The sequence below is a fragment of the Alligator mississippiensis genome, chromosome 6 (genome assembly GCF_030867095.1).
Source record: "Alligator mississippiensis isolate rAllMis1 chromosome 6, rAllMis1, whole genome shotgun sequence".
Taxonomy (NCBI): Eukaryota; Metazoa; Chordata; order Crocodylia; family Alligatoridae; genus Alligator; species Alligator mississippiensis.
Window position 1 is genome coordinate 35,910,726 of NC_081829.1, and position 12,418 is coordinate 35,923,143.

At 39.3% G+C, this 12,418-nt stretch overlaps 2 protein-coding genes across 7 annotated transcripts in view; one reads left to right on the forward strand and one right to left on the reverse strand.

Moving 5' to 3' along the window:
• LOC102575212 (uncharacterized) overlaps nucleotides 1–12,418 on the forward strand; it is a 64,819-nt gene that overhangs the window by 41,331 nt on the left and 11,070 nt on the right. The window lies entirely within an intron of this gene.
• Nucleotides 2,769–12,418, reverse strand: part of DYDC1 (DPY30 domain containing 1) — a 30,034-nt gene continuing 20,384 nt past the window's right edge. For 5 of the 6 annotated variants that reach the window (XM_019497190.2, XM_059729795.1, XM_014602636.3 and 2 more), the window contains 3 exons: nucleotides 7,258–7,350; nucleotides 5,708–5,800; nucleotides 2,769–3,972 (listed from right to left, as the gene is read on the reverse strand). In XM_019497190.2, the coding sequence (XP_019352735.1) occupies nucleotides 3,925–3,972; nucleotides 5,708–5,800; nucleotides 7,258–7,350 (234 nt within the window). In that variant the 3' untranslated portion in view covers nucleotides 2,769–3,924. The remainder of the gene's footprint in view (nucleotides 3,973–5,707; nucleotides 5,801–7,257; nucleotides 7,351–12,418) is intronic. The other variant, XM_019497191.2, reaches the window with a different exon arrangement.

Here is a 12,418-nt window from a genome sequence, read left to right on the forward strand (position 1 = left end):
CTTCTAGATGAACATTTCACACTGAATAACTGCGCTTCCACTTTTTGAAAGATGGCTGGTTGAAGAAGATAGTTAAACCCTTATTCTGGGCCTCATATCTGCTTTCAACCCTATACTTGCTTCAGCCCTGGTGGAACAACAGCTGTGAGGAACACATTACTATCAGCACATTCCTTGGAAGGTTTCTATAGGAGGCACTTACATTAGCCTAAACAAGCACGCAGGCATTCTAAGGAAAGGAAAAAAAGGAATGATTTAATAATACTCCTGTCAATATTTTGGAAGTATATTTAAACTGGCATTTTCCATTACATGCCTGAAAATATTACTCACTACTCCCCAGTCCCACAAAATATTTTCAGTGAGAAGGCACACTGCAGCTTCAGTTTCATTTGCTATGTTTTTTCAGTACAGTATCCTCCATTTTATTCAAAGGCTTTATTCAAACCCTTTCTTCATTAAACATCATGAATTAAATGTCTGAATTAAAAATCCAGCTTCATGGTATCTGACACTATCAGATGATCAAGGGACATCTAGGTCAAACATTACTGGGCATCACCAGCATGAAGTGAGAGTGGGGAAGGGTGCAAAGAGGGGGAATGGATTGAATCTTCTCAACCCACACCACAGTCTTGCAAACACTCCTAATGGTTTTGAATATTCCCCATCCCACAACTGTATACTACATTCTAAAGCCAACCACTACAAATTCCTTACAATCCATATACAACCACAACCCACCTTGTACCATACAGTTACCATGACTGGAGTCCTGGCTTCTTTCTTCCTTACATAGCGTTGCACTGACATTTTCTAACCACTTGACTTCAGCTGGCATACACTGTATGACTAGCTATCTGTCCTAAATTGCGTTAATATATACCAACTATGAACCTACATAACCACTATGCACAGGGTCCTGTATTGTCTTTAAACTCTACCAAGCCATGTAATTACTATAATTTTAACATTTTCTCCATAGGGCTCTTAAATATGTTACATTACAGAAACTCCAAATATCACAGAAGGTGCAACTTCTACATGAGAGCAAAAGGTGATATTAAGCCTCTTTTGTATGCTATATGCTGGGACTACTTGGGCCTGACCATGATCCATGGAGTAAATTAGAGCAGCTTTCCCCAAACTTCTTAAATATAAGGCTCTTTTGGATCCAGAATAGTGTCATGACCACTTCCCTCTCTTGCCCATGTCCTGACCCAAGAATGGCTTCTTTGATGACAGCACAGGGAGGGGAGCAGACATATATAAACCACGCACTATTTCCTACAGTATGGGAATTCCTTTAAAGATCACCTTAACTTCTTTATGATCCCTGTTTACTGTTACAGCAGCATGCAGCAACTGTGGGGAAAAAGGGTCAGAATTTGGTCCTTTATTTTAGAAAGTTAATTGCTAGCATTAAAAAGCCAGCAGAAAAAAGATAAAAATTCTAGACGAAAATGTAGACAAACTTTAGGAAGAAAAAATCCAAAGAAAACTGACAAGTATGAAAAGAAAAAAAATCACGAAGGACTGAATAAATTGTATTTACAGATTATTACTGATATTATAAATATTAGCACATATTGTCAATATGTGATATGCACCCTGCTGGACATATCTATAACAAGATCAAGATTTTATCTAATTTAAAATAAGAACATACTTGAATGCTACAATTCAGACACTGAGTCATTGCGGTATGGAAATTACAATGCTAACCTTATTAAGTAGGATGTTAAAGTCCACAGTCTTATATTTCAGTTGTTTCCCAATTATCTATTAAGGTCAAGATTTTTAAAGCAATTAGGAGATAAAGACACAACCCTCACAATTAATATGAGTTGTTTCTAAAACCAATTTTGAAAATCTCTGTCTAAAAATAACTGTTACTTCAAACAAACATTCTGTTAAGAACATGGCTGAAAAAGGGTATAAAACTGCCTGGTGCACAAAAGCAGGATACATGAACGTTTCTATGAGATATTTAAGAACAAAAGCAGCTGTAGGCATATGAAGCTCCCATATTCAAGTTCTTCCCTTTTGCATGCCCACATGAAATTTCCTACAAAACTGCTGCACACTATTTAGAGGCATAATTTAGAGGGTAGCCTGTGAAACAAGATGCTCAAGATAGTATGTTGACCTAAAGTGTTTCTATTCTGACTACCAACAAGACGTGCATGTTTCCACTGAAACACCAACCAGGCAAATAATACTCTGTACTGCAGGCTCTCAACCCATTGGTCACCATAGGATTTTCAGTACCTGACAAAGTAAGAGAGAGACCATTTCACCTCATTTGTACTTCTCATTATGATGCATAATTTTGGCACTTAGCAAAATTATGCCTTGCCCATCAAACTAATACCACTTTCCATGGACTTTAATACACTGATGCTAAGACTTTTATGCAAAAATCAATATTAGAGAGTTCTTATTTTTCCTGGAGGAGAGTTTTCATTATAAACCGATACTGTTAAATGTATAACAATTTAGATTGGCTCAGCACTAGCTCAGACATGAACAGAGCAAGTTGTTCAAGGCAGAATAATATTTACTACACTGACTTTTGCTGGTTGAGTTTACACTCTAGTTTGCCAAAGCTTGAAAAAATCCCAGAGCCAGCATTAGTAGAAATTCTTTAAACTGTTAAACTATTTTTTGTCTTAAGAAAACCCCCTCCACATTCCAAAATACAAATTAAAAATACAATTAAAGCAACCCCATGCTGGCAGACAAGACAGTATTTTACTATATACCAGTGATTGTAACAAAATGTTTATTGCTCAGCTAATTTGGATAGCTAGAGGATACAAAGTGGAAAAGCACTTTTTAACTATATAACCAAAAGTCATCTGCTTTCTAAATTCTGGTGTCACCTAAATACTTGGTAAGAGCATGCAAATTACCACTTTTAATTATCTGTAACTACTATAACAATGCACTTGTTTTCTTGTTAAAAAATCATGTAATTATTTTGGACACCGAAACAGCTGGGTAAACATGAGCAAACCAATTATCCTGCCAAAACTCAACACAAATGCAAAACAGTGAAGTTTAAAGGTGGTTTTGTTTTGTTTTCTGTATTTGGCTGGGAATGTGTTTTGTAATACAAAACAAAGATTACTGCTGTGGAGTTTCCAACCTAGACAAAACTAGAAGATAATGGAAATCTCAAAAGAAAAAGGCAAATCTCCAGTCTGAAAAATCAAGGTAAAATAGGCTATGATCATCTGCTGGTTACCTAAAGTTAACTTCGAAGCCTTTGAAGTTTTGCCCATTACTACATAAAATCTATCAGATAGCAGAGCTGTTTTCTAATGCTGCACAACTATACAGCATCTTTCATTTACTAGCATTTGGGTTCAGTGCTATAAGCTACTGATCCAAGAAAAAAATAAAACAAATGCTTAGCCACATACAAAGCAATGAAGCATTTTCAAAATTTTCAGCACGTGAATAATCTCATTTCTTTTAGAGAGACCAGAACACATTACAAAATCAAACTTGTTTTAAGAGAAGACAATTACCTCTGGATCTTTCATAAGTTTGTAGATCAGACAGAACTGAGGCTTTGTGATACTGAAAGTCCCTCCAGTGAACTGCACAGAACTCAATTTATCAACTTTGGAAGGTTGTAATTGTCCCTCTTGGAAATAATCTTATAGTTCCTTTGAATCTAGGCTGAATATTTTCAATCTCTGATAATCAGCTGCTGTTCAAATTAATGGAAAATATGATTTGAGTTATTGCTTTTATTTAACAGTACCTTAAATTAACTGCATTGACATACTATACAATCTAGACCTCAGAAATTAATTCTGTTAATAAAACACACTTTTACAGTAAATCATTGAACTTCAGGCATTAACAAGTAGAGTGTTATATGTATACATGTACAGGTATAAGTATCATGTGTCAGCTGGGACTTTCTTCTTCTGATTCCCCCATAACATTCACTGCATTCTAAAATACACAAAGGGAATAAAGAAACTTTTAATATTACCTTGTAAAAGTGCCATACACAAAAGCAAACACAAATAGAATGTTTTAAGTTTTTCAATATAACTGTGCATTCCTCCATTTTGTGAAGCATCATGTTAATTTTATTAGCCTTTATTGTTAATAAAATCCAGATTTGTTATCTGTTCTGATAACAAAGACTATTGAATGTTTTAGTTTATATGATATTGCCAGTTTATCAATCTGGCCTCACATTTTTTACGCATTCTCATTAAGCATATCTGCAGAAAGTAAAAAGAATGTGTTAGCAACAAGGGGCTAATGTGTATGCATCTGTGAACCCAATTTGCATACCTACACTAGCTAGTTACACATGAGTGCTTACATACATAATTATTACTCATCTGTATACTTGATTACCCCATTTGTATGGGTAAGGGAAGCGGACAAACACAAAAATCCACCTTAAATGCATAAAGCTTTTGAATGCATGATTATATTAGTTTAATTGTGAAAAGTGATCTCAAATATATTCTTAGATATATTAAAAAATAAAAAATATTCCTAAAATATTTCTAAAAGAGGCTGGGATTACATTTATAATATATTCATAAAGATATTCCTCCTGCATTATAGAGACAGAGCTGAAATTGTATTATGGACAATAAAAGCATATGGGCAACCTAAGGAATACAAATTTTAAAAGGTGCCAACAAGACCATAGTGAAACTGATCTTTACCAGTCTGTTGAGATATACTGTGCCACCAAAACGCATACTGCGATTTATGGTCTTTTAATTTAAAATAACAAACCACACGTTCAAGTGAAATTAGCACCCTTTCATAAGGATCGAAACACTCATGTCACTGGATATATTTGACTACTAATGGCTGGCTCAAGTAACAGTGTTGTATGCGAGTAGTATTGTGAGAACAGTGTACACCTCTAAACACTCAAAAAATGTCATCTTTGCCTCATTAGGTATTTATCAAGGTTACAGGAGCAACAGGAGACAGCTGTACCGATGGGAATATCTAAGCTTCTATTTGGAACACATTTAAATATAATTTAAGAAGTCTGAAAAATGACAATTTCCTTTTCCATCACGACCTCATTACCATTCTTTTACAGTTGCTAGAACAGAGACAAGCTAGGAAAAAACAAGTAAGAGATAAGGAATTGCTATTCTTTAGCTAACCCAATGTGATGAAATAGCCCATGCAACCATTTACAGCCAACACCAGATAGGACATTCTGATGAGTGCAGACAAGCACACGCACAGATTTCTTAGGGCCTCTTTACATGTGCTCCAAGGTGGAGTGCTTTAATTACAGCGGCTCTCAGAAGCCACTCTAATTAAAGTGCCCACAGCTTCTCGTGTATTCAGCATCCCATGCTTCAAAATGGCATGCTTGAACTGAAACTCATTCGACAAACTTTAAAGCACCACGCCACCATTTTGAAGCACCGGGATGCTGAATACACATGATGTCAAAGCTGCTGAAGCATGCTGATTAGTCAAATCTGCTCCACCATGTTCTAACTAGAACATGGTAGAGCAGACATTCGGCACATATATAGGTGCCCTTTGTCCTGGAGCATATGGTCCAAATGCTGTCTATTCTTTAAGAGAATTTAGAAGGTGACACAGGCTAAATTCTAGAAGTGTCAGTAGGGATAGGAAAATTGCATTGATTTACTTCTGCTTCTTTTTTGTTTTGTTTTTTAATTCTTACCTCATCCTGTCCACTCTCATCTACCTCCTCAACTCGGGCCAAATGAGGAGCTCCATATCTATCTGTTACCTCAGCTATTGTCTTTGATGCTTCCTACAATCGAAAATTCATTTTCATTAGATAATTATCTTATCAATAATTATATTAAAAGTGTGTCTAAAAATCTTAGTATGCATTAAAGAGCTTTATTATACATTATACCAGGGATGCTCAATCCCTTTGCCCAATGGGCCAGATGAGCAGTGCCCTGTCTATCCACGGGCCAGATCTGGCCAGTGGTCCTGATCATGTGCCTGGGGCAGAAATGGTGGAGACGCATTCAGCCGCATGGAGGGGGCACGGGGCAGCTCAGCCTCAATCCAACTGTTCAAGGAGAAGGGTGCATGGCCTGGCCCGACCCTGATCTGGCCATCTAAGAGGAAGGGGGTGTGGCCTGGCCCCAAACCCAGCCATGTGGAGGGAAGGGGGGATTTTCTGGGTTCATTCTGGCTGTGTAGGAATAGGGAGCACGGCCCAGCTCTGAACTGCTGTGCGAGGCTAAGAAATTAGGCAGTGGGGAGGAGTGGCACTTTTAATTTCCACTGCTTCCCCACCACTAAATTCCCTAACCTGTGGAAAGCCCCATCAGCCAGATGTCATGGCTCCACACGCCAGATTTGGTCCCTGGGTCTGAGGTTGAACACTCCTTTATTAAATTAAAGCTAAAAAGGATGCATAAATAAAGATTTATGTAAGCTCTGGTACAAGTTAGTGTGTGAAGGTCTGTGTATTACCATAGAGGCTAATCTTAATGGTTACAAAGAGAGTTTTGAACAATTTTAGGTTGTCATGTAGTGCTTTTTCTTCCTTATAATTTTTTATATTTTTTGCAGTTAATATGATATCCATATTTTAACAAAGAACTCAAAGAAAAGCACACCTTTTTAGACTGTGATAGATTTCACATACCAAGAGCTGATCTTCATTTGAATTTTTTATAAATATAATTATGTCAGCAAAAACCCACCCTCTAAATAGACATAGTTATCCCAGTAAAAGTCAGAACATAGAAACAGATACACTGATGATAGTGATGTCTCACACCAGTATAATTAGCACCACAATAAGAAGGCTTTGCTGATTTAACTATACTAGCACAGTCAAACCCATAACACTTTTTAGTACAGACAAGTCCTAAATGTGTGTGGAACTGGCAAAACTATTCACTTGTGCTCCTATCCACATGGAAACATTTTTATAACATAGTCGAGGATAGCAACAGCATCACTAAGCAAACAAATGTTTTGACAACTTTCTACAAAATATATGCCGAACATAATAACAATATAATCCAATGTTTTGTCAAATTTTAATTTGGAGACAGGACTTTGATATCCCTCCTCTTGATATATTCTGAATACAATATATACTATTTTGAGAAATTTGCTAGCTGTATCTGGTTTAGAGGCTACAGATTCAACTCTTGCACTGTTCAAAGGGGACATTTGTATCCAGAGCATATGAACCCATGGTGATTTGAGACATCAATCACTAATTAAATTTTGTCAAACCTCTTGAGCTTTCTGCTGCAACAACAGCTCTTCTGCTTTTTCCTCCACTAGCCTTTTGAGTTCCAACTCCTCAAGTTCTCGTTTCAGCTGAGCCTGCAGTCATTTTATAGAAACAGTACAAGTGCAAATTAGAAAAAAAGACAAGCTCCAGTAAAATCAGCTATGCTGCAGACTTTAACAGCACAAGAGATGTTTTCATGCGTTTCCCATCCATTATTTACTGTGTATTTTCTAATTTAAAACATAAAAATACAAAGAACAAAAAATAACTGAATACATTTGTCACAACCCAACAGTTAAGTGCCTTGGCACAGTGGAATTTTCTAGCACAATGAAGCTTTTCGGCATGGTGAAACTTTCCGCTACGGTGGAGAACCCTGATGCAGAAAAGCTCCCGCCATCCTTATGTAAATACGCACACCATTATTGATCAGTTCTAAATTATTCCTACGTGGCAACTAGCAATTGGTTCGCTAGCTGTATAAAAGGTAGAGCAGTTTCCGCCCAAGTTGGAGAACTCCGCGCCCATCTCGGAGTGAACTTGGCAGACTGATCACCCACCAACGACTCCCCGTCATCAACCTTCCCGACATACCCCATATCCTGCATGCTCGTTGAATTGTTGTACTCCGTGTCCTGCATGCTCGTTGAATTGTTCACGGACATTTCACCTCAGTTTATAGAGCTCTCGTTTGGTAACTGAAGTTAACTTTCTGCCTACGCTGTATTCATCGACAGTGTAAGTAAAGCAATCTCTTTGTTTAACCGATACGCTTCCGTGCCTAATTCTGCTCCATCAGTCAAAAGTACCCGCCTGCCGTTTCGGGGCTACTGGCCACAGCCCGGCCTACCACTTGACCGCCACATGGCGTCACGAACAGGATCTGGGGAAGACGCGATGGAGTTAGAATTAGTTAGAAACTGCCCCTGGTGCAGTGAAAGGCGCCACATGACGAACACCGTGGAACTAGGGGCACACATCGCCTATCACCAGGCGGGCGGAATGGGTGAAAGGCTCGTCAGCGGTTACCTTTCGCTGAAGGGGGAAGAGGGAGCTTCGAAAGAATGGGAAGCACATCTTCACCCCGGGGCGTTTGGGTGTGTGATGGGTAGTGAGCGGGTCCTATTTAGGCCCCGCGAGGAAGTAAGCACCGCGTCCTTCACTGGAGTCAAACCGGCAGGCGCAGTAGACCCGACTCTGAGCCAAGAGTACGTCCGCTGTATGCGACTCGTGCAGGAGGGTGGAGAACCAACGCCGATCAATCGGTTCAGTCCCCCAGCCCTAGCGTCTGGACTGAGGGGCCGCGAACTTCTTTCTGAGCTCCGTAAAAACCTAGAGGCGAAGGGACACGCCACAACTGAGAGGACAGGCCCGAAGTGTGATAAGGGGAGAATGTTAAATGTAATATTCCGCACCATAACAACTTTGCTGTGGGAGAATGCGAATTTGGAAGCCCAACTGCTCACAGCTATTCAGGAGGCTAAAGAGGCAGCAGTAAAAGAAAGCCCCGAGTCGACGCCATTTCAAGATGGCACCGAGGAAGGAGCGAGCCGCCCGGAGAACCCGGAAAAGAAGAGTGGAGCTTTAGAGGAATCGGTGGGAATCCGCCCAGCGGCCCCGCCCACTGAGGTGACATCGCTCCCAGCGGTCCCACCTCCTTGCCGCGGGGAGGGGGCGTCGAGCGGAGGATTGCATCCGCCCCTCCCACCAGATACAGCAACAGCTTTGACAGCAGCTCATCCTATAGCGATAGTCAACCAAGTAATCAATGTGCAGGATGCAGTTCGCACCACCATCTATCGAGCTCGTACTTGGACTGAGTTACAAGAGTTATGCAAAGAATCAAAAATAAAGCCTGAAGAAACTCTGGCCGTGTGGCTGGGACGCCTGGTCGTGGGGTTCGGATCCGACTTGCTGGACTTGGAAGAGGCTAGCTTCCTAACTCATCAAGCCTCATGGAGTAGGGGGCACGCCACCGACATAGACATAGTAACGTGCAACGTTCATTGGCCCATCCCACTTCCAGCGCTTACTGTGGGCCAAGTTGGCCACAAATCCCATGCATGGCATGACGGCCGTTCATCGAAGGCCAGTGCAGAACAAATTCTACTAGCAATAATAGGAATCTCATATTGTTCCTGGAACTCCAGAACACAAACACTGGGACTGACACCACCCCAGCAGAGAGGACCGTGGCCTCACCGCCACCTGTGAAACCCTGGAATTGTTCCGGTGACTCTCATCGGTGTGGAAGCCTGCGTTGAAGTTTATGGAGGAAAAAATGCCATCATCCTTTGGATTCGCCTCAACCCACTGGCTGGCCAACCCGCGGGTAATCTTTTACGTCAACTCCCGCGATTACAGGCCCTTATGAAGTCGGACATGGGCACTTCTAGCAACTTAGAGCGTCGACCCACTGCATGCCCGATCGAGGCTCAGAGCGCAAGACATCGCGAATCTGACCTTCAACGAACATTGCAACTGTTGCTGCAAAGAACGCCAGAGGAGCGGATCATGTTTGGATTCCTCCTACACCATTCAAGGCTCACTAAACGACAGCTACGAATCCTGGGAGACGTGGGCCAATGGCAACTAGCATATAAACTAGGCTTCCAATATCCGGGGGAGCCAGACAACGAGTCATCTTACTGAGCACGGACAAAAAACCACGCTGTTTCCTTATACCTTTTATCTCTCTTGTCTTATACTTAGATTGTAACCTGTAGGAATCAGTAACATTATGTTCTATGTTTGTACAGCACCCAGCAGAATCAGGGCCTAGTCAATGAGTAAGTAAGCACCCTAAGTACTGTGGTAATATAAGCAATCATCAACTTTGATCTAATGTTTACTTGAAGACAATTTCTTCTGAAGTAGCCAGAAGTCTTTGGCGATTAAGGATCTTGCTGATACAATGTCTGGATCACATAAATAAATATATAATCTAAGCATGCATAGCATTAATTTAACAAACGCCTAGAGCTGAAGAACAAGTATTGAGAGAAGAGGCTTTTTTCTTTACTACAATATTTTGTAATAATATTAACAAACATTGCCATGTAAAATACTCTCTCTCTCTCCCGGTATATGCAGTACCATGCCCAGACAAACCCAGAACCAGTTCCTCAAAACTGCAACACACTCACAACCAGTACCTCAAAAAATGTGGATTAACTGTGATATACCATCACTGCTATTGAGCCCAAGCAATTACTATAAAACCAGTAACTTACACAATTCTTTGTGATTTCACTATAGACAAAAATATTATTCTTAACTGCACTCATTATTTAAAATATTTCAGCAAACAATCTTGTTTCTAGATTGTAAAATTGCAAATGTAGAGAGTAAAATTTAATTACAATAGGCAACTTGTGCTAAGTTTTACATAATTAAATTAACCAGAACAACACAAGTTTAAGATATTTATTTGACAAAATATTGGCTGTGTTTGAATGCAATATGCTCAGATCATGGAGACTGTATTATGTAGTCTGCTACACAGAAAATCCAATAAGGGAAAAACAATAGTACCATCTGAGTAGTACCCCCCCATCTCTCCAATGCTGTGTATGTCTAAGTTAATCACAGCTCATTCCTCCTAACCAGTGTGGATAAAAATCAACAATTTTTTTTAAAGACAAAGAATGTGATTTTTTTTAATAAATCATTTTTTTTAATTTAATCATATTTTTATTTTTTAAGATGCTTTTAAAAATAAACTTATATAAACGTAGTTTTAATTTAAGATATGTTAAAGCTTAAAGATATCATCCCATAATATGGATTATAATTTATAATTATATACCATTTGAGACAATTTATGTAAACGTTTTAGAAGTTTTATAAATAGGTCACAACAGGTCATGGACTATATTAGGGGCCCAATCTTAAGGGGTTCCCAGAGGCTCCTCTATAGATTAGTAAAGATTAAAGAAAACCACTCCACCCAAGGGGACTCAGTACTCAGTCTAGAAGATCCCATTAAGCACCTCTGTGATGCTTAGCTGCAGTTCTCAAGCTGTGGATTTGTCTCTCCAGAGATCATAGGCAGACAAGGCTCTTTGGGTAGATGTGATATCTTTTATTAAACCAACTAATTAGTTGGAAAAATTGTTCTTTGCAAGCTTTCAGGCACAAACACCCTTCTTCAGGCATAGGGATAATTTGTTATCTCCAGAGATAACATCCTTTTAACAGCAATATATGGAGATGAGAGATAACAGACCTGATTACCTACCCATCAGCCCTAATGTCTCTCTGCAAGTTTGTGTACATACAGTCAAGCCCTTACCTTTCTCTAAAGTGAAAAGTTCCAAGAAGTTAAATGATAAAGGATATCAAACAACAAGAATGCACTTTTTGTAGAAAATAATGATTAAAATGAGGCTTCCTGACCAGTGATTTAACTTGTGATTTAAATTGATTGGATTTAAATCAAATCCACCCTGCAGTTAACTGCCAATCATTCCAAGGACATGTCTGTAAGGTTGTGTGCTCCCCCTGGCCACCTACTGGCAGAGCAGCAATAAAGCTTGGAACAACTACCTATGTAAAAGGCTGTGCAGCTCCTCTTTTGTCTTGGTTTTGACTCTGATCAATCAGGACCACATCGAATGAGACATCTGTTTACAGGACAACTGCTTAACCTTAAACCATCACTTGTATGCGACTAACCTACAGAGTCAAATATACATCCAAAGCATACTTTTGATAAATAACCAAACATTCCAGAAAAAGCTTAATTTTGTATGAATATTCACAATAGTAATGATGCTCAAGTATACAGTGTGTTGAAAGAAAATAAAAAAATGCATACACAATCAAATTAAAATTCATCTTCCAATTCAAATTAATATTTGCAGGATTTTTTCTGTCAGCTCTAATAGGATAGAAGACTATATGACACATCAGGAAACCACTGCATACACGCTCCCTGATCACAGAAGGGCAACATCTTTTAAAAGCGTATATTGTGTCCACTGTTTGTCTACTGCAGTACACAAAGAACACCAATTCTGCAGAACATATCACCATGCATAACATCTAGAACAGAGACTGTTGATTTAAAAAGCTTGTTTGCACAGCAGTAGCTGCACAGAGCCACTTTGCCTCAGGGTTCCAGATGTTTAAAGACAACATAATACAATCACTTTCCCT